Source organism: Rhipicephalus sanguineus, chromosome 1, assembly GCF_013339695.2.
Source record: "Rhipicephalus sanguineus isolate Rsan-2018 chromosome 1, BIME_Rsan_1.4, whole genome shotgun sequence".
Lineage (NCBI taxonomy): Eukaryota > Metazoa > Arthropoda > Arachnida > Ixodida > Ixodidae > Rhipicephalus > Rhipicephalus sanguineus.
The window spans coordinates 110,677,990-110,699,733 of record NC_051176.1 but is presented as its reverse complement, the minus strand read 5'-3'; the positions used below and the strand labels follow the sequence as shown (position 1 = coordinate 110,699,733).

The 21,744-nt window shown below is 47.7% G+C and overlaps 1 protein-coding gene across 1 annotated transcript; it reads left to right on the top strand.

The window, feature by feature from the left end:
* Window positions 1-1,993: 1,993 nt before the first annotated feature.
* On the top strand, window positions 1,994-21,432 carry LOC119396001 (uncharacterized). Its single transcript, XM_037663030.2, has 3 exons — window positions 1,994-3,102; window positions 14,331-14,533; window positions 20,446-21,432. Exons 1-3 carry the CDS (start codon window positions 2,198-2,200, stop codon window positions 21,072-21,074), a joined length of 1,737 nt encoding a protein of 578 aa, XP_037518958.1. The 5' UTR covers window positions 1,994-2,197; the 3' UTR covers window positions 21,075-21,432.
* The last annotated feature ends 312 nt before the right edge of the window (window positions 21,433-21,744 follow it).

Here is a 21,744-nt window from a genome sequence, read left to right as displayed (position 1 = left end):
GACTTTCTTCATTAGTGAAACACACAGCGCGAAAATACGACGGGGACACAGGAAGGAAACACACAGCGCTCCCTTCCTGTTTTTTGCACTGTGTGTTTCACTATGCTACACCAGCATGCCCAAGTTCGCTCTTTCTTCATTACTTAGCGATGAAATGTTCTATCAAACGCCGCATCATGAGGATTTTCACTTGGATCGCATCAGTACAAAAAAGACGGTGAAATATGCGAGAAATCGCATATTTTCTCTGATTTCACAATTTGGGAGGCGGGGGGGGGGGGATTTGAAGTCTATTACAGCCCTAGACATATTTGTACGAAAATACACTTTCCTGAAAACCAAACTAATGTTAAGATTGCTTAGGGTGAGGTCGATCGAGTTAGCTAAAGATAAAAATCTCAAACTTTTAAGAATTTCGTTGTTTTTGAAAATACGTAGTTGGCAGTTAAACACAAAAACTTCGGAATTGCTAAAAAGCACAACTAAACAGAACCTCTATAATAGCGCAAGCGCTGTTTCGAAGCTAAACAAGCAAAAGTAGATTTTGTATGCATTTTTTTCTAGTAGGCACAGTTGACAAAAGCTGGCGAATTTTGAGAGGGCGCCACGGTCTTGCAAATTTTTTTTCGAGCAAAAATGTTTAGCACAATACTTCGTGGGGTATACGAAAAAGGCATAAATTTTATGAGCAAAATCTGCGACGTGCGAACGCCACGTCTGGGACACTTGACATGGAATGACCCATATATACAGTATCAGCGTAAATTGGCACTTCCTTACTGCTGTTGATAACAACAATCGGTTGGAGTGTCCTGCTATGCAGTGTGGCAGTAAGTGAGGGCCTATTAAGTCTGCTTTATTTATTCTTGTACGGCTGATGTGAACTCGCTGCAATGGCTCATCGCATATGACGTTCTCCAGCTGATACCGAGGCCTTCCTTAGCCACATTCAGGTTGGTTCAGCATGCACAAAAAGCTGTAGGAAAACCTCTTTGCTCAAGCCAAAGGCCGACCAAGCATCAGGAAAGCAACTGACAGAAATTGTGGCACGTGGTCTAATAAGGCACAAGCACACATCAAAGACTTCAATTTATTAGCCCACTGGGGCCGATATCACATTACGCCCTTCCTGCAGCACTGTGTGTGTCTGAATGCGATATCGTGCATGCCGTATTCTTTCTGAATACGCCTCCTTCTCTGACCGTTGTTTCCTCCCCAACTTCGTGCAGAAAAGCCCAGGTATCGGCACACGTCTACGGAGCCCAGATGCTCAAAATTGCTCCAGCCCCTTTCCCTTCGGCACTGTTCATAGAACATAGTACTGGCGACCGCTAGATGCAATAGCGGTTACGGTGCTCGGCTGCTGGCCCGAAGGTCGGTGGTTCGATCCCGGCCGCGGCGTTCGCATTCGCATTTAGATGGAGGCGAAAAGCTAGAGGCCCATGCTCTGTGTGATGTCAGTGCGCGTTAAAAAACACCAGATGCTCAAAACTTTCCGGAGCCCTCCACTACGGCGTGCCTCATAATCATCGTGGTTTTGGCACGTAATACTCCCGATATTATTGTTATTATTACCGTTAGAAGAAATTCGAAGATATAAAAACAGTGTAAAAAAAAAACCTCCCGCGTTGGACTTCCTAACACTTTCAACCGGAGGTGACGGTTCATATTGACTACGTCCGACAAGTTACAGTGCGGTTATCGGACTTGAGTGGCCACGAAGAAAAATTCTGAGCGTCCATAAATCGCATAAATCTTGAGATTGAATTATGGGTTAAAGTTATTGCTGCCTTCTGCACCGCCGGATACACGGTGCTCGATGTTTTCGCGTCTTGTTTATCTATGCAGTGCCCGCTATCGGTCAAGATTCGTTCGAGTGATTCGGTCGCTGACACAGCTACGGCGGCCGTCTCCAACTCGGATGTGCTCAAGAACCCTTCGCGGCGACAATGATAAGGTAACAAGGCTGTCTTTTTTCGTTCTCAGAAAAGTGGCACGCGTCACAACCGCTGCAGCGGCAACACAGCCGGCGTCAACGTCACGAAAAGACCGAAAGATGGCGAAGAAAACGAGCAGAAGTTACTTTCCGAATGGCCGGAAGCGATAAATGCCGGAGGTTGCACACAGATTCCGTGGCCACTTCCGAGGCGAGGGAAAATTAAGGGGGGCGGGACTAGGCAAAGGATTCGATTGACGCATGCTCGGCGCCGGTGGCTACGCTGGCGAAACCCGGAACGGGCGGAAAGTATTGAGAGGGTCAGGACGTTGTGTCTGGTGGATAACAGGGCCTGAAGATCCACAAGCGGTGTCCTCTGCGCAAGCTACATTTCGACACCTAAGGCAGCGCCCGGAGCCTGTGGCCGCTGCAGCGAAGAACCGAGCGGTCATCGAAAAGGCGCCCACCGGAACTGGGAAGCGTGTCGTCATGGAGCGAAACGACGCTGTCAGCATACGTCCAGCTGACGAGGACGCGACGTCGGTCGAGTGGCTCGACCGGCTCCGGCGAGAAGAGAAGCGCCCGCGGCGGAGCATGCGGCACTGCTACGCCGCCGTCGCCGCCGGCGGCGCGAAGTACATCGCTGTCGAAGCAGCCGGGTCTCCCGCTGCGGCCTGCGCTAACATGCCGGATGGCTTGGGAGCATGCCGCGGGGATTCATTGGAGGAACGAGTCCTGCAGGAGAAGCAGAAGATGCGCGCCGCGAGCGGCCGCCGCCCTGATATGCTGCTGAGCGGCATCTTCAGCCCACCGCCGGAGATTGTCAGCCGGTCGTGCGGAGGGCTCGGCGAGCCGGAGCTTCTGGTCACCTGTCCGGAGTCGCGGAGCGTGCCGTTCACGCTCGTGTTGTCATCGGCTTATGCGCTTGCTCTGCACGTGTGCTTCGCGGCTAGTTCGTGGTGGCTGGTGCAGAAGTACGCGGCGTCTGGCGCTAGCATGGAAGCTATCGTCACGCTCTTCCTCGCTCAGCTGTCCAGCTTGCCCCTATTCGTGGTGGGCGTATGCCGGCTAGTAAGCCGCCAACAGCAGCCTTCTTCGGGATGCGTGATCCTGCTCGTTTTTCACGTGCTCGTCGCCGGGCTGTTCAACATGGTCCCTCTGTTGCAGTGAGTGTTCCTACTTGGCTTTCTATGATTCTATGATTGTTGTGACAGCTGTCCACACAGCTACCTTTGGTCGGCAGTGATCCTAAATGTTAAAGCAGAGAGTTTCGCATTCGCGCATAGTAAATTAGACTGTAATTTATCCCTCTTCCCGGCGATACCGGTGTCACACGGTCACTTTGGTCGCGATCGGGCCTGATCCGTATCGAATTTCTTTATCGTGATTGGCTCCTTTACGGAATCTGCAAAAGTGAGCCAATCACTGCTGATAAATTTGATCCCATGCGGGCTTAATCGCGATCAGCATTGCACCGTGTGACACCGGTATTAATCAAACGTAAGAAAACGCTAATTGCACTCCTGCCACAGAGTGTCAATGCACGAGACTCAAGCGAGACACTTTAAGGCTGATGGGGCTGATGTGTAAAGGTTCCTCCGGAGACAGAAAGTAGAAGTTTTAACGTATGTTTCACCAAACGACAAAATTGTGGTAAGCAAACTTTCACAAAACTTAATGTTTTTACGCTAATCGCCGTCACGAGTAGCGGGCGTCTGAATGCCGGCCAATTAGGAGGCGACACCTCCTTAAGTCTTGCCTACAATGCTTGGCGAATACGATTCCAATTTCGTACCACTTAAGTTCGGAAGTGTGCACGAGTGTAAGGCAGTGCTGCGTATAATTCTTCTCCTAAAGATCACGTCTGCAAACTTTCGATGTCTGCAAACCTTTCTTCGAAACGCCTTACGATGCATGCTGTAGTTTTCCGTTGAACATATTGGGTGGATTCAGCGCGATATAACGAGGACAGAGATGACTGTTCGTGGTTAGTCCTATTCTTTTGCATTTATCCCCTGCTTGGCGTCATCGGCGTGTGGTCACGTGGTTGTAAGTTGTGCTTTAAAATGTGTGTTTCTGCGCTAATAAAGTTAGTTGTGAGAGCAGCGCTGGTGTTCGTGTCCCTTCTTCATCTCTGCCCTCGTTGTATCGCGCTGAATCCACCCAATATGTTCAACGGAATCCAACTCGCCCAAATGTCAGTTCTTCTGTAGTTTTCCGTTCAACAGTGTAAAACGCGAGGTGCGAAAACTCGTGTGGTGCCCGTTAAAGGACCCCGGGGGTTCGAAATTTATCCGAAATTCCCCACTTTGGCGTGCCTCGAAAAGAATCGGATCGTCGTTTTGGCTCGTAAAACGCTAGAAATTAATACCGTATTATATGATGGCGTGGCCGTCATGGAGGCCTTCCACATAAGCAAGAAAGGTTCGACATGTCATCAAGCCGCGACTATTGATGCTTCAGTATACGGTTTTAGAATAGCGTAGTACGTAAGGTTAGCGTTTGTTGGGTATGATACGCTATTTCCGTCATTTTGGATACTCGAAGGAAACGCTTATGGCGCATGCGCAGTGGCGACAAACGCTAACAGCTTTGCCTACCCTGTTCTAAAAATATATATATAGTGTTTTGAGATTTGGTTTGACGACGACATGTGTTTCCGTTTAACAGTGCCGTCCACGGTTGTATAGAGCGCGACGCCTTTAGGCATTCTAAAAAGACAGGGCGTGCAAACACGGACACAAGAAAGAAGTCAGGACACCATGCAAAGCAAAGCGATAGGAAGAAACGCATGCAAAGCGATAGGAAGAAACGTGTCGTAGGTATACCGTACATTCATGGCGTATCTCACAGGCTAAAGAAAGTAGGAACTAGATACGGCGTTAATGTTGTTTTCACGGCTGCCAATAAGCTAGGTAAGATTTGTGCCGCTGTGCAGAGGAAGAATGAGCGAGTAAAAGACAAGCGGACCGATATTTGTTTCGTAAAACACACCAACAAATTCACTGATTGCCGTACGAGTGTGGTGTATAAGGTCCCTTTCAGCTGCGGCCGCATCTACGTAGGACAGACGGGCCGATCCATCAACCAGAGATTGTTGGAACATAAGAGATCGCTAACAGGAGGCTCACCTTCTAATCTGTCTTTACATTGTCGAGATTATAAGTGCACGCCAAAACTCGATGAATGCGCAGTGTTGTACCGGCATAGAAATGAAGAAACGCGCCTGATGATTGAAGCATGGCATATCGAGAATAGTGGTAGCGCATGCGTGAGCCAACCGTCGATTAACTTGCGTAAAGATGAAATCAAATGCCTTAACAGTTACCTTCCACGTAGACCGCCACGCGTGCCGGATTGATAGGTTCGCCTGTTGCATGGGCATGCGCAGATAAGTTTTCGTGCCTTCTTTCTTTTCAGCCGTTGTGCGTCTCTTCAGTTGTTAGTCGGCGTTTGTGGTGTCCTGACTTCTTTCTTGTGTCCGTGTTTGCACGCCCTGTCTTTTTAGAATGAATACTTACCAACTAGCTCAGCTCTCTGTTATTCTAAGCCTTTAGGCAGTTTCGGTGTTCGAGATGCTGTGCGTGGGAGCGTGCGCGTCCTAACAAACGTGTAGGCTGCATGCAGCCGCGCGAATTGCTATTAAGCTGGCGGTGATGTTGATAATCGCTTTTCAGGCGCATGCGCGTGAGCTCACCCGAAGGCGCTATCTCACTGCACCGCAGGTCAGAAGAAACACGCACGTGCGTTGATAACGAGTGCTATTTGTCATGTCACTAGGCATAAAATAGTGCATCGAATTCCAGCGATTGCTGATAATGTCGACAGCCAACAAAGCGCATAACGATTGTAGTGGCTAGAATAACTGCACGACTTTCAGACAAACTTGCTGAATTCCCAGTTTTTCTCGGCTGTTCGAATGACAATGGAAGAGGAACGCTATTTCAAACACTCAGTAAGCTCGTACCATTTGTTGCGAAAGTGTGGGGGCGTGCGTTATCAGCCCATACACGCCAATCTATGGCATCGCGGCAATCGGAGACTGCAAGCGCCGTAAGATCTCTCTCTATATATATATAGTGCACGTTCAATAAAACGAAGATGCTTATATCAACGTCGCCATATATAAAAAGCAGTTTTTCAGGTTAATTGTGCCGCGCATACTCTTCGTGACTCAATCTGGGACACAGTAGCCACCGCCTGGCGTCGCCTCGAGGAGCCGAACGGTGCATAATTTGTTCCAGTGACTTTACCGGAACTTCTGCAAACTTTCGATCATGGTTCCAGTGACTTTACCGAGCGGGCTGCTCGCGCGCTCTACACAGCAGTGAACGACACTGTATAATCAAACAGCTACGCTATATGCTCAGTCTGAAGTTATTTCCGTTGATAGTCTGTTTTGTGCATAGTTAGAGAAGATATTGTTGTCAGACATTGATTTTCTTCACATTTCCTCACTGATTATTTGATTGTAAATAATGTGGTGAGCTCAGCGCCGTCTCCATTAAGTAACTCCCCAACAATAAATCTAAACAAACTCTTCACATTCGGAGCTCCCATATGTATACTACTCCGTAGCAGTAGTAATAGAATTTTCAGAAATGGGCGGAAAGCAACGGCTGCTAGCATCGTCTGACGAAACCTCTCGGTAATTGCACAAACGCGCGATGATTACCAACACTGAATTGATGCAGATTATCATATTTAGTTCGGGAGCTTATGAAAACAATGAAGTTTGGTGCTTAAAGTAACCATTCTCATAAGATGAATGCTATGCTTTTAAGTTTGCTGGTATGTTTTGCCACCTACTGGAAATCCTCCAAATTCCATCAGAATATAGCGCTCATTTGTCAAGGAGCCGCCGCGCTGGCCCAGTGGGTATCCGGTGCTCGGCTGCTGACTTTTGGTCCCCGTCGCGACGGTCGCATTTCGATGGAGACGAAATGCTAGAGGCCCCTGTACTGTGCAATGTCACTTGCACGTTAAAGAGACCCAGGCGGTCGAAATTATGCGTAGCCTTCCACATAGTTGATACCACACAATTGACACAGTTGATAACTCGCGCATTATTTTCCATTGGCAAAAAAAAATGGTTTACTCAGCATGACGCTCGCTCTGAGCATGATGGATGTTCGACTATGCTGGTGAAGTCAGCTGCTGCGCTGGTCCCGCCTGAATTTAGGCCCAGCCACTTTTAATGCGTGCATCGCGTTGGTTGCAGTGCCATGTGAACAGATTCCAACTTTAATATTTTCGCCGATATATCTATTCATTACATTACGCGATAGCCTTACATGTTTGTCAACCTAGACAAACCTGCGATTCCTCCATCGGTGCAATGCTCCTTAATAAATGAGTATATGCGGTTGCCATTTACATGATCAGTCGCGTAAACATACTAACACAAACTGCGCGACAAGTTCTCACTAAGTGTGAATTAGGGCAACAGACCAGCACGGACTTGTCGACATCCCCGTGTAACGCAAATCCAGCACGGATATCCTCGTGACGTAAGCCAGCGCATGGGCCTCAGAAGTCTAACTGTGATGGGTGCCTTGGGTGTGGTCGCTTCGCCGTGTCTTCGGGGCATAATAAAGGCCCATGTTTGCTTTTTTTTTTCCTCAGCCTTGGTCGATAAACCACGCCGTCGCCGAAACGGTATCACTGTTTCTTCAAGCAAAACGTGGAACTGATGTCCACAGCTTCTAGAGGGTAATGTCAAATTGCAGCGCCACTGTAAGAGACGGGATCTTTATTGCACCTTGGAAAAGGCAACGCGGTCGGGACATACATGTACGTACTTTGCAGTTTATCTGCCAAGTCGCGCCCCATCAAAATGTGCGCAGTAGAGAGCACTGGTTTGGAGACCAATGGTGGACGCGAGAAAAAGAATTCATCGCCAGCGTAAACATACCGGCTGGAATCAAGAGGTTCAACCTGTATACATGTTTTACCAATGCAATGAATTGAAGCTGTTGCACGTTGCGGACTGTGCTGTGCTAGTGCGTCATATACATAACATTGCTATGTGACTGTGGGTGTCCTAACTCCAGCTCGCCCACAACTGCGCAGCACTCAGACAATCTCACAAGCGCCGACCAACGTGCAGGGTGCATCAATGTGCGCGCGCATTGAAACGCGCGAGTCGGGGTCATATGACGCGATGGTCAGCGCCGTATTGCTGCGTAGTGCCGCTAAAAATGTTGAAATGGCATGCGCGCGAAGCCTGCTCTTGCCTGGTCATCGTATACTCGGCTATTCGTTAAGCTCTACATAACCCCTGCAGCTTAGCCGCTTCCAATGCAAACGAAATAATATCTGAGGTTTCAGGTACCAAAACCACGATATGATTGAGGCACGCCGAAGTGGAGGGCTCCGGAAATTTTGATCATCTGCAGTGTTCTTTAACGTGCACTGACATCGCACATTACACGGGCCTCAACCATTTCGCCTCCATCGAAAGGCGACCGCCGCGGCCGGGATCGAACCCGCTACTTGCGGGTCAGCAGCCGAGCACCGTATAACCACTGTACCACCGCTATGGACTCAACGCAAACTGTAATTCACAGACATGTTCCTACGCGCACAATGCACTGTTATACAATAAGCGGTCGCAAATAACAGATGAGTTAATAAAAAGTAGGAAACGTGTCGAATTCAATGGAATCTCCAAGCAGACAATGCTCAGATGACGCTGAAATTTTATTGAAATATTGAGACGATGAACATTCATATGCCAGTATGGTCTTTCTGAAGTATAGGCAGCTGTAAACCAGCGACCGTTTTGTTAACATGTATTTTCCGTGTTGTTCGGCCTTTGTACTTTCGCACTGAACCAACAAGTCATAACCAGCGTTTTATTAATACGCATATTTCCCTACATTCAGCCCTGAGATGACGCAATACAGCGCGGTGCAGCGATGCTTATAATATTTTGCTTCTCTGGCTTTGCCTAAGCGCACAGGTCGTCCGAAGTGCCACGGCATCACCTCTCAGCCTTTTGTTCAACACGTGCAATCCGTGCAGCTAGAAACAAACAAAAAACAAGTCGTGCAACCTTGCACCGCGTGCTTTCTGGAGGGCGCCGATAACCTTGTGCTTGCGTCGCGCTAGGCGAAGACAGTAAGCCGAATCAGCGCGAAAGTGTTTCCTAATGCTCTTCTTTGCCCTGTTGTCTCTGCTCGAGTGCGATCTTTAGGAGCGAAGGCTTGAAATAGTATACAAGATGGCTGGCTACATGACGTTACGCAGCTGAGCGCGAAGCCCCAGTGGGGTCGATTTCTGGCCACAGCGACCTCATTTCGGCGTCTCTCATATCCTTCATCTCACTTTTGGAACATCAAAACCTCATAAAAATCAATGAATACAGCCACTGATGTTCTTTCGCAAGGTCAAAACAACAACAACAATTACATCTACAGAAAGGGCGGCCTTGTGCATCAACGTGCCTTTGCCTTACCACTGTTCACCGTGATTTATTTTAATTTTGTTTTGTTTTGTTTTTCATGCAACACATACGTAAATATAAAAGCGGTGTACTTGCCTGAAAGCGGCAGAGGGTACTCGTCTTCAATAAAATACGTGAAAATAGAGCGAGTAGTTAGAATGATGTAGGTATACGGAGTCGTATACATAAGCATCGCATGACGTATTATACGCGCAGGGCTGACGGTGATACAGAAACAAACAGTAATCGACACGCGAAGACAGTTTAGTTTACAAAATCCATGCAGTGACCTCAGACATGAAATCCAAGCGTTGTCACAGCAGTTTTTATTCTAACCACCCATGATACGGGGCGCACGTTCCGGACGTCTCACGATAGGCAATTCTAAAGGTAAGCAGAGTACAAAATTTATTTCTCCGTCAGATTTTCGTGCCGGCGAACACGGGGAATTGTGCGACAGTCACTAAGCGACTCATTTGTTATCAAATATATTCTCTAACAAGAAATTGAAAAAATGACATTCACCCGTTTGTAGCACGAAGCTGAAAGGAAATCCAAAACCAATTTCTCGGAAAGAAAATTTTTGCAGTCGATGGAGTACTTCGTCCTGGACCAGGACGAAATATTCGTGAACTGGGAAGACTTTTCTTCCCAGAAATCCGTACGGATGTGCTGTAGCTTCGTGATACCAACAGGATGTACGAAATTATTTTTTTTTTTCCTTCATAAACCTTCACCCCGTTGTGTCTTTCCGCTGAACTGATTTGCTGTATTCTCTAACAACTCAGCTATTTGCTTTAGCGCTCATATTGCGATTGTAGATTCGAAATTCCGCTGCACGTGCGTGAACTACACGGAACACCGATTGACCAACAGTACACGCAAGAGTCAGTCAACGTTCTGGCTGTAGGGAACTTGCCTTCGTCAGGACAACAGTTGCTTTCGTCCATATGAAGACGCTCGCTCCGGGTGGAGCAAGCTTCGTTTTCTATCCAACAGCTCAAGTCTCTCCTCCAAAAGCAGTTTCGCCTGGTGTAGAACGCCGATGTACTCGTAGCCAATTTCGGCGATTTGTGCTAGTCTAATGATGTCAACTAAGCGGATACACGCCTTGGGCACTAACTCATTTCATTTGACTCATTTGTATTTAACTTTCTGTTCTGTTGTTTATTTAAACAATATGCGCAGAACTTTTTAAAAGAATGTGGCCTTTTAAATAAGCTTTAAAACCGTGTCATTTCACTGTTTATTCCTTAAGACTTTGCGAGTGGCGCAGCATAGCCTCAGCCGTTTCTGCGCCATAAAAATGGAATTAACTAACAATATCGTGGAGTTAATGAGCTCATCGGTGATTACCTCGATTTCGGACGTCCGCGTCAAGAAAAAATAAATTTTGGGTTCCTTTCGTGCGTCAACTTGCAATGTTTCAGCATGAGTATGTTCTGTTGTTTTTGTTTTTTTGCCACTGATTTACGTCATTTTCACAGTTGCTGCTGAATCATTCTTAGTCGATTTCAATTGCCGGCGATTTGAAAAGCGACATCTACCTGCAGCGAACAACTCCTCCTCTTTCGATTCTGCTTAGTCATTATCGAAGTTACCCCGTCATTGTTGATCAATCTCAATTCGGCTTGGTCATTGTCAATTGCTGAGTAATTCCTAGTCATTTTTGCTTAGTCATTCTAAAAGTTGCTGAGCCACTCTTATCAATCTTGAATTATATCATTGTCAGTTGTGTAATCAATTACACTAATTAAGCTAATGAGCTTTTAATGATGACCAAGATAGAACTGACTATAATCGACCTCTCCATCTACGCTTTGATATCATATGTTTTAAGCATGTCCTACAATTATTTTCAGCTACGCCGATTCCTAATTATCTATAATTATTACTACTATTAATTACCCACTGTAATCGCAGTCTCTTGTTTGACGCCTTTCACCATAAGTTACAATGAACTTGTACCATTGCTTATTAATCTCACTACTAATAATGACTTATATGCTCCTGTTATCTATTATATCATAATCGTATACATTTATATGCTATCTGCATATGTGACAAGTCACCTTTTATATGCTCACTAACTGCTAGCAACGGCGGACAACTAAGCCATTCGCTCACATTGAGGCTTGTAACGCATTAATAGCTTATGTCCTGCCGAGAACAGCGACGGCTATGGTAATGTTGAATTGAAGTCGTAATGGTAAATTGAACTCTGCACACGCACGCACACAGCTAGGTAATAATCTGTATACTGTGGGCATTTATTATACACATCTTCTTCATCTGTACATTAGCATCATAATAATGCATTTGGTTATGCATCCTCATCTTCGTGTATCATCATCATCATCATCAGTGTGGGTTGACCGCGCCTGTTCGCTGCCGGGTCTTCGGGCCAAATAAACGTCTGCCCAACCAAGACCTCATAATACAAACGATTTTCAAAGGTATAGAGTTGGTTGCAGACTACTGTCCTCCTCTCATGAGAGCGCAGCAGCATGCTGCCCCAACGCAATGCGTTACGAAACTCCGCACGCGATTTTGGGAGTGGACGTCCTAGATTTCAACAACTTGTAGCGGCGTCCGCGCATGAGGAATTTTTGTTTTTTCGTTGGATCGGCGCCGCGTGAAGAGAGGTCGTGCCATTGTATCTTGTGACGCAGATCGCCGCAAGGTCCTTAGCACAATAGCTGTGAAAATGATCCTTTGCCCTCCATTACCTAAGGGCATGTCCTATTTGCTGCCTCGGTCTGTGATGCAAACTAAAAGCTTCGATAATGTTCGTGACCTTGAAGAATGCCGAAAGCCACCGCAACTCTGCGTTCAGTCAACGACTTCAGGGGCCCATGCGCTGACTTGCGTCGCGAGGATATCAGTGCTGGATGTGCTCTATACGCGGACGACGACAAGGCAGTAACATTCTGGTTTGGCTTCTGGCGGCGACATGTAGCAGGTATATTTGTAATCAAGCTACTCACGCTAGTTTGCAGTGTATTAAACACAGATGAACTGCTCACTGAATGTTCGGGGCAGTGCTTCCTACGCTGTCAATCTCCCGTTCCCACTAAAGTGAGCTATGTGTTGTGGGGTCTGACGACATCGCCGCTCTCAGCGCACACGGAGAAAGTCTCGCGGTCGGGCAACAACACGTGTACGTTTATTAACCTCTTTTACATAAGACGCGCTCGCCTGCCGAGTCTAATACACAACTAGGACCACGTTAAGTAAGCTTACACAATGACAATGTAATACACAGAAAACATAACAGACACAAGACAACATAAGACATACAATGCGCCGCGAATGCGGCGTCACCGATGTTCGACTCACCACGAGGGACCCGCGGGAAACGAGCCACGGTATCGTTCCCCACGGACCCACCGCGGGAGAAGTCCATCCACGCACGTGCGCTACCAAACCCCAAAGAGGACTCCTTGCTGTTTCCTGCACGCCGGCCTAACCTCTGTGCGGCGGCGCTGTCCGCGCCACCGCGTTAACCCTAACGCGCGCGAGCACAGTGCCACATTTCTCTCGGCGGCCGTTTAACCTAACTGCGGCAGACGACGAATAGAAACAGCGCTAGACACGGGACGAGAAGAGGACACATACACGGCGCTGATGCGACCTATCCGCGAGGCGCGCGTGCGCCATGTGGCGCAAACGGCCTTACGGGGGGTGATAGCACCCCCACAGTGTATTCACTTACGACAGTAATATTTCAAACACACACACACGCGCGCGCGCACGCACGCGCACGCGCAGGTGCAACAAATTGCAATGTAATTCCTATGTAATTTGATGTATTCAAGTAATAACCTTGTATTTTGCGAGAATGTTGAAAAAAGTGCAAAATGGTTCAAGTGCATCTTACAAGCGCCAGTGTATAGTAATTATGGTGGCACTGAAACTTCCCAGTCAGCCTCCCACTTACGATTGATGTCTCTGCAAGTGGTTTTCTATCGAGGGCACGGTTCTAACCCCTCAGCACTTCATTTTGACTACGCTTGTTTCTATTTCTTTTTCTAGCAGCCCAAAATTTTTAAATTGTACCTATTTAATCATCGTGGCGATATTGTTGTAATGCGAGTTTCCGGATTGGCAGCCTCTGGATACCACTTAGCTTGCACAATTTAAAGCGTACTTATAAACAATACAAGCGATGCTCAGGCGAAATTGACGATTTTCGCTTACAGAGGGCTTTAAAACGTGAAATATTTGTTCGCGTAGCTCTTTTCAAGAGCCTCATCAATGAAAATCTCTTCGCTCGGTTAGATCCCATTGAGGACGGCCGCAAATGAACGAAACTTCGTCGACTTGGCCCAAAATTATTCAAATTACTTTGTATCTAGAGGTCGCCGCCAATGCGGAGTCTCGAATAGCCATAATATCGTCCCGATGGTTTATTTAAGTAATTTTTAAAATGTCGGGCATCTTTTAAAAAAAAGAAACACCCGGGTATATTTGTCTGCCAAATGAAACCGGAGAATGCACACATATCGTTCGAGAGTGACATCGTTCTTACCGTGCTGCTCACCCGACGGTCGAGGGATCGAATCCCGGCCTCGGCGGCCGCATTTCCGTGGAGGCAAAGCGCCAGAGGCCCGTGTGCTGAGATTCAAGTGCACGTTAAAGAATCCCAGGTGGTCGATATTTCCGGTGCCCTCCACTACGGCGTCTCTCATAAACACACAGTGGTTTTGGGACGTAAAACTCCAACAATTACTATTATTCTTACATCCATGACCGGGCAGCCCACCTTCTAACCAAGGGCTCCGAGCCCATAGATTAAGCAAATCTTAAGCAGCTTATTTCTAGCAGCTGCGCTCTAGCGCGGCTGCTAGAATAATACATTTCATTTTTAGTTGACATGAAATAAATCTGTTTTGTTTTTTGTTTTTCCTTTTTTTCGCACAACTTTGCTGGTGACGCGGCGATCAGGCTGCTGCTGCGGTTTGTGGACTCTCTGGTGCTCTACAAGACTCGCGGCAAGCAGGACCAGGCTGCTCTGCTCAAGCGCCAGGACGCCATCACCTTCACCAACGTAATGTGGGTGGCGACGCTCAGCTGCTTCCCGCAGGCGGTATTCCAGGCAACGCAGCTCTTCCAGGCGTCCTTGAATGAACAGGCCTACACCGCTGGCTGTAAGTACAGTACACGTGTACTTCTCCCTGCAGACCATTCACTGTCGCGTAACTTGAGAATATTAAGCTTACATCACTGAAAAGAGGTGCAAAATTCTATTACACTGCGCCAGTTTATTGTGTCCCGCAGGAACTAAATAATTCCCGATTTTCATAATTAGGTTAATTGGGACCTAAATTAAAATGGCTAAAGGCTCGTTTTATCTCGTTTTTATCTCTCGATTTCCTGAGACAACCAAGAGTGAGGCCAATTTCTTCGCGGACGAAACCCATGTTAATGCGTGTACCGTATAGACTTGGGGTGTGCAGGTTATACAGCATTTATGCTGTATAACCTGCACATAACCTGTATTACCTGTATTACCTGCACACCCCAAGTATAGACTTGGGGTGTGCAGGTAATACAGCATTTATGTGAAATTGCTCATTGACGTACTCTTAAACAAAAAAGTATTAACGCGACAGCGTTAACGAGCTCGTGTCGCAGAAATTTCGGTGTCGTTGGTTGTGAGCGAAACATTGGCGTTGTCCGTGAGCGAAAATCCGAGATGCGTGCAAATAAATAAATAATAAAAGATATTCGGTCCTAGTGAAAATCGCACACAGGCCTTCTGCGCCGCCAGCAGGTGTTCTACCAATGGCCACGCCAGTGCTTAAAATTGCTTCGTAAAAAAAAAAACAAACGCCGTAAGCATGTCATATACTGGGAGGAGTATCCTTAACGCATGTACTACTGCATGGCAGAATCCTGGATTCGCTCCAGGCGTCAAAACATGCGAATTGCGCGACGAGCGGGTGGTTTGAAGCTGCCCACCCATTACAAAGTGTGCAGCTGCGCAGGTACGCGTGGCACCCTACTGACGCGTAGTGGGCACTTCGCCGATTTGCAAAAGGAAGAATAACGGTGTAGTGGGCACTTCGCAACTCCACTCGCAGTACGCATTCTAGAATAGATTGAAACGGCCACTGTTACGCGCACAAACGTTCCTTTCCTTGCGGCACGGTTGAAGGCGATGCGCACGGGGCCCGATTACGCTATCGCGTTCCACTCGCGAAGGCGAAGCTCAAGCGCCCTCCAAGTTTTTTCACCAACAGCGCAGGAAGTTTGTTCGTTCTCCTGAAATAACTGAACGTCTCATGAAGTTGACGTTTTCAAAGACGAAAGGGGTGAAGCCTGGTCAGTGGGGCCTTCGACTTAGGGTCCTCCCCCTCCCCCCCCACACACACGCCATAGAATAAGTTATAATAAAGTTTTCATTTCTGTCCTCTTCTGACTGCCACCTAAACAGAAATTAACTACTGAAAGAGGGAAGGGATAACTGCCGTTAATGCGGATACGAAGCTAAATTCGTGAATAAATTACAGCCTTTAGTTAACAATATATATACTTCATCCAATGTTCTAAAGCGTGATACGAGATACTGTTTTTCGGTGTTGCGAAGGAACTCATAATATATGATACACCGAGTTCACAACTGGTGAAAGTTCGAGCCATGTTAAGCGTAATGTCAGTCGAAACATTAAGTTTCGTGCCTTAATATCGAGCTTTTCGAATAATTACTGAACGCTTGTTTTCTTCATTTTTATGCGTTATACGAGGCGATGGCGTTGTCCTGGATCCACTGCCTTGTTCGTGTTTTGTGCAAGAATACGTGGTATTTTATGAATGACATGCATACACAGGTGATTCAGAGGACTGGTGAAACAGCTTCGCCAGATTGGTTTATGATTCTTAATGGTCGCACGTGCGTCGTGTGGTATGCAGACAGGACAATATTAAGGGACATGGCATAGACGCCGTGAACAATAACATCGGTCACATCAACATAATCATACACCCTATATGAGAAACAGGACATTGCGCTTGCCTGATCACAAATTCTAGAGTCAACCACTCACGAAAATCAAAATTATAAAGTTTTTTATTGCATACCAACTTTATCAGCTAGATTTATAAAGCTATTTTTTGCAAAGCAGATGGTATACTTATACGCAGGTATCCTTAACCCTGCGGGTTGCTTCACCTGCATGACTGTAAAGAACACTGCTGGCATTAATATTTGATGGCGGGGACGGGCGGGTGGGGGGGGGGGGGGGGTATTCACATGTAAATGCTAACATGCACATAAAGGTGACGTTTGTGGAACTAAGCAGCTAAAGCGCCTGCGCTGGTGGTTCCCCGTGGAGTCGTTATAGACTGCACTGATAATACGCAAAGTCACGCGCTCCACTGGCCATAACCGTAATCATCGTATACTGTGGTCCGGTCCCGGCTTCGAACACGTGTAGAAGCGTGCACATGCTTGATGTGAATGCCCAGTGAAGATGATCGGCGCGCATCGGTCACACAGCAAATATAGTTTTCCAGCAACCTGTCGCACATGATTTTCCCCGCCAATTTATGCCGCAACGCTTTAAATGAAGGAAACACGAAGAGACAGGGGAAGGGCCGGAGAGCTTAACCAGAGCTTGTGCAAAGTAGGAACTCTTTTCGCTCGGTGCTGTTCTTTTATCACCCGTCATTCATGGGAGGTCGTGGCTGCAGTGATAACGCCACGCAGGGTGTGTTCGGATAAGAACAGCCAAGGAGGGTTCCCGACTTCTCACTTTATTTTTCCTCCCCTTGTGATACGGATAACCTCAACGAGGACAACGCGGATTGGGGACGAATATACAGTATACGCGAAGAACGAAAATCCTGCGCTAATGTCGTTCTTGTGTAGGTCTTGGTGTAGTTCTAACTCATGCGCTTAATGCACCTTCACTACAGTGAAACCCGAGGAAGTGCGTTGCACGGGCAATCCAGCGATTCCCCTGGCGCTTGCCACCGCCTCGTCAATCGTGCGCTAGCCCATGCGGTGGCGCCCTCTCTTGCGTGTCAGAAGCGTTTTTCGCGATTTTAGGTAAATTATTGCGATTAATTCTTAGCTATTTCTGTAGTTCATATTATTTTAAACATTGTTAGCTTATTTCTCACTAGTTTTGAGCATTGTTAGCCTTGTTTTAGGGCTGTATTGACCACTGTGTGACCATGCGACATAAGACAGTGGATGGACGACAAGCCGGGCACCTAAAGAGCTACGCACTTAATAAACAGGTCATGCAGCGTGGTACAGGTAAAAAAAATACGTTGCAAAAATAACAAGGATCAATTCAAGGTTCAGCGCTTTTGGTTAGTATAACAGCATGAATACATCACAAAAGTAATACAACAAAGCACAGAAACAATAACGTGAAAGTGACCCATTATAAGGTAATGCAACAACTGCAGCAGCGTGCGCATTTGGGCTGCTTAGCTCATGAATTGCTGGGAAACTTGACAGCGCAAGCAACAAGCCAGAGGAAGGGGACGTTCGACAGCTTTCACTAAAGGCGCAACGCGCCGCAACCACTGGTACGCGTGCGCACGTATACCTACTAGTACCTACGCGTCAGATGCGCCCGTTTTGCCACCGGCAGCGCGGCGTGCGCGTTTTTCTGCTCGTCTGACCGGGCCTTAAAATGGCCCTGCAACACTTTTTCAGCATGGTCAGAAAACGCTGCCCATCGATAGTCGAGTCTCCCGAGAACACGCGAGACAAACATTATAGCGCAGCACGCGGCCTGGGATTTACAATAAATTCGCAAACAGCTAAAAAGCGCTTACTCTTCTCTCGACAAAAATTATGCTTATGGCGTCACTGCCACTGGCCACGCCGTTGGCTGATTTGAACATGGCGCGCTCGGTAGTTACTGCGGCCGCCGCGGGAGGCCGTCACTTGTCCGCGCGGGCGCACGCGCGCGCGATCGCACTAAGTACGCCACGCGTTTGAAAAAAAATGAAAAAGTGCTCAAGGTCACAAGGCGCGAGTGATGTACCTTCTTCCCCCGTGCGACACCTCCCTGCTTAGCTTCCAGCGCTTTCGTCAGGACGAGAGAAGAGAGAAAGCAATTACAGTGTGCGACAAATCTTTGTAACTCCGCTCGTACTGGACGGATTCTAAAAATTTTTGCGGCGGTCGATTCGTGAGGAAATAAGCTCTTTTAAAGGCCAACTCCGGCGATTTTTTGGCCATGTCAAAGTAATGGTGCTTTTATGTTCCTGAGACGCTCCTGTTACGGGCCCGATAGCAGAAATACTCGGCAAATTGGAGAATAATTTTAAATAAGCAAAAAAGCGCAACACCGAAACCGAAACCCAACCGAGTGTACTGTCTATGTATGATGTAGACGTTGTTACGAACAAACCGGAAGTCGTGCAAGGCATGCCGGTCACGCCGGCGCGGAGTATGAAAACTGTGACAGCCGGGACGAGCAGGCGCACAGTGGAGAGGTGAGCACGCCGCGACTGACAGTGTCTCGGCCAGCACAGCAGACGCTCTCTGTAGCGGCCGAAGTTAGCGGTGCCCTCGGCTGCGTCACTTCCACCGCCTTCCCAATACTGACGTCACAGACGCAATGTTGCCAATAATTGTGGGAAGCCAGGAGGGCGTTTGCAGACAATCTTTAAAATTCATTTGCAAACAATCTGCGCATGTCTCAAGCCTGTAATTTGGCATAAATGACTGAAACGTGCAAAGGAACATACCCAACGAAATTCATTGAGATCCATCGACCTCGAAAAATCGCCGGAGTTGGCCTTTAATGAAGCCATTCCACGGCTAGTTGAAAATGTGTTGCAGGGCCTCTTTAACGAACAACGTTCCTAAGCCTGCGTCAGCCGGGATGCCTGTGGGGGTGTTACAGGGCCTGTACTTGTTACAAATTAACCTTGCAGCTTTCATGTGCACTTTTTCTAGTTTTGATATGTTAGTTGGTGGGGCCCGAACCCACAACCTTCGAATTACGCTGGCTAACACTCCCAGGGATTACACGCACAGAAGCACCCAACAAAGTGGACGGGCGAACGCCCTGCCGTCGTAGCACAATTAGTAGAGCATCGGACGCATAATTCGAAGGTTGTGGGTTCGGGCCCCACCGACTGAAAGGATTTTTTCGTCCACTTTAATGTCTTTCAATTTATGTCGTAATCAGTACACTGCAGTTAAAGAACAACAAATGACGTCTCCTATGCTTTCCTTGATTGGTTTAATTTGGTTGTCTAAAGGAAACGAGCCCCTCGAACAATTCCCCTCCTTTCGTTCTACACTGTATACGTATCAATCTTGGTGGAAAATATACTGTACTTCATGCTCCCCTTGCTTTCGTTGGGAGCATATACAGTAACACTACATAGTTACACTATAATCTTACTCAGGCTGCGCCTGGTGTGCCGCCATACACTGGGGGAGAGCTACAGGGAAGAAGAAAAAAAGTTGATAAGTGATGCGCGCACGCACTCACACGCACATACGTACTATTTCTTAGCGGAAAAAGAGCACATGATCACACACACCAAGAGTTTTCAGCATTTCTGAAGGCAGCGGTCGCAGCACATGGTCCAATAGTCCTTAGAAGTTCCAGCAGGGCTCTAGTGAATTTGTATGGTCCCATCATATTTTCTTCTGTGATTAGTATAACGGTGAAATCGGCTCAGGGCAGCCCACAAAGAATGCCTTTGGTCGCGCAAAAAATAAAGGCTGTGGAAGATGATGCAACTGCTCCTTGTGTAACTCTACGCGGCAACATTGTCGCTTGTGTCTGGACAGGTGTGGAAGCTCGAGCGAGTTTACGGATCATTTCGATGCTGTTCATAGCGCACACAATTTAGAGGATATAGGAAACGGGCGCCATCCCACTCTCAGCCGGGTCCCTTCCTCGGATATGTGTGCGCAATGAACAGCACCGAATGGTGTATGTACACCGCGTTTGCGAACGCCTGTTGCTTCGACGCATGCATCGTGCGCACGACTATCGCTGTTGCGACGAGACCATGCGTTATTTTGCGCTCCACTGCGCGCTAAACCAACCTGTCACTTTCCACGCTATTGCAGCGTTCTCGTGGCTGCAGGCCGCCAACCTGACCAGCGCCGTGCTGCTGACCTGTTTGGCCTGCCTCAAGTTCAACAACCGGCACGCGCAAGTCGTCTTCACCTGGCCCTCGCCCCAGTCGCTGCTCCTGGCGGGCGCAGAGAACGTCGCCTGGCTGCCGCTCATCGGCTCCCGCGTGCTCGCCTTTGCCATACTCATTGCCAAGGCGCTCGAGCCGACGCACGTCTTCGCAATATTCTTCGCCCTCAGCCTGCACTTCGAGTTCCGCCGCGACCGCGCCTCGCCGACCAACCAACCACGCAGCTTCCTATTCACGGTGGCTGCGAACGTGGCTCGGGCCACGGTGGGCATGTTCTTCAAGTTGCGCAACTGGCAGGAGCCGCTGGCCGCCAAGCCTTACATTGTGCTCATCATCATGCTCATTGTGCAGAGCTTCGGCTGCATCTTCCTTCCTTTCTTGCAGCAGTACGGCTTGTCTATGAACATGGACGTGTTTCGCGCTTATTACGGGGCGCCCGTGTTCGTGGCCTGCATCGCGTTCCACTACGCGTTGCTGGTTGTGGGCGCCGCAGGCATAGTCGCTTGGTTCAAGCTGGAGCGAGCGAGTTCGTCAGGTTATGGAGCGCTATGAGTGCCGTTGCTGTTCTTTCATTTTTTTTTTTTTTCAGTAGACGTTGACAGCGTTGATGTCGCCGGCAGACCTATAGCACCGCGAAAATTGTGGCTTGTATAGCATGCGGCATATTCTGGTCGCCCGTAATGTCTACTTTATTTGCGTCAATTATACGTACGGTGCGATTTTGCCTATTTGTTGTCGCAGTATTCCAATTACTGTACCATACTAACTCTCGCAGGTGAGCTTCGTGGATCTACTATGAGTATGAGCTCCTTTGCAGTTATTTTGTTTACAATCAGCCAGTCATGATGTAACTTAAGTGGCTTAGAGAGTTTGTTTTCCACATAATAAAAATAATGCACTTTGTTTAAGACCAGTTCTCGCTACGAACGACCTGAACTGACGTAATGGATGCCAGACTGCAATACTCGTTCGAAGGGCTACGAGACCCCGTAAAATAAAACAACGAACGGGACTACTACTTTATCCACGGATGAGAGTTTCTAAAGCGCTGTTTTGTGACCTTTCGAAGGGACTTTTTTTTTTTTTTTCACACAGCGTACCACACTTGAAAGCAACTCGTACAGCTTTTATCAGAACACCCATCTTTGTGTCAGCAAGTGTATTAACTAGAAGCACCTTTAAGCATACAAGCGCTTTCAAGAATAAAGAAACGTTTGCACTG

What these genes read in the sequence shown, in the direction of transcription:
- LOC119396001 (XM_037663030.2), top strand. Translation starts at nt 2,198, where the DNA reads ATGCTCGGCGCCGGTGGCTACGCTGGCGAAACCCGGAACGGGCGGAAA. An exon ending in AACATGGTCCCTCTGTTGCA is followed by an intron (nt 3,103 to 14,330) that starts GTGAGTGTTCCT and finishes CGCGGCGATCAG; the next exon opens with GCTGCTGCTGCGGTTTGTGG. An exon ending in ACAGGCCTACACCGCTGGCT is followed by an intron (nt 14,534 to 20,445) that starts GTAAGTACAGTA and finishes ACGCTATTGCAG; the next exon opens with CGTTCTCGTGGCTGCAGGCC.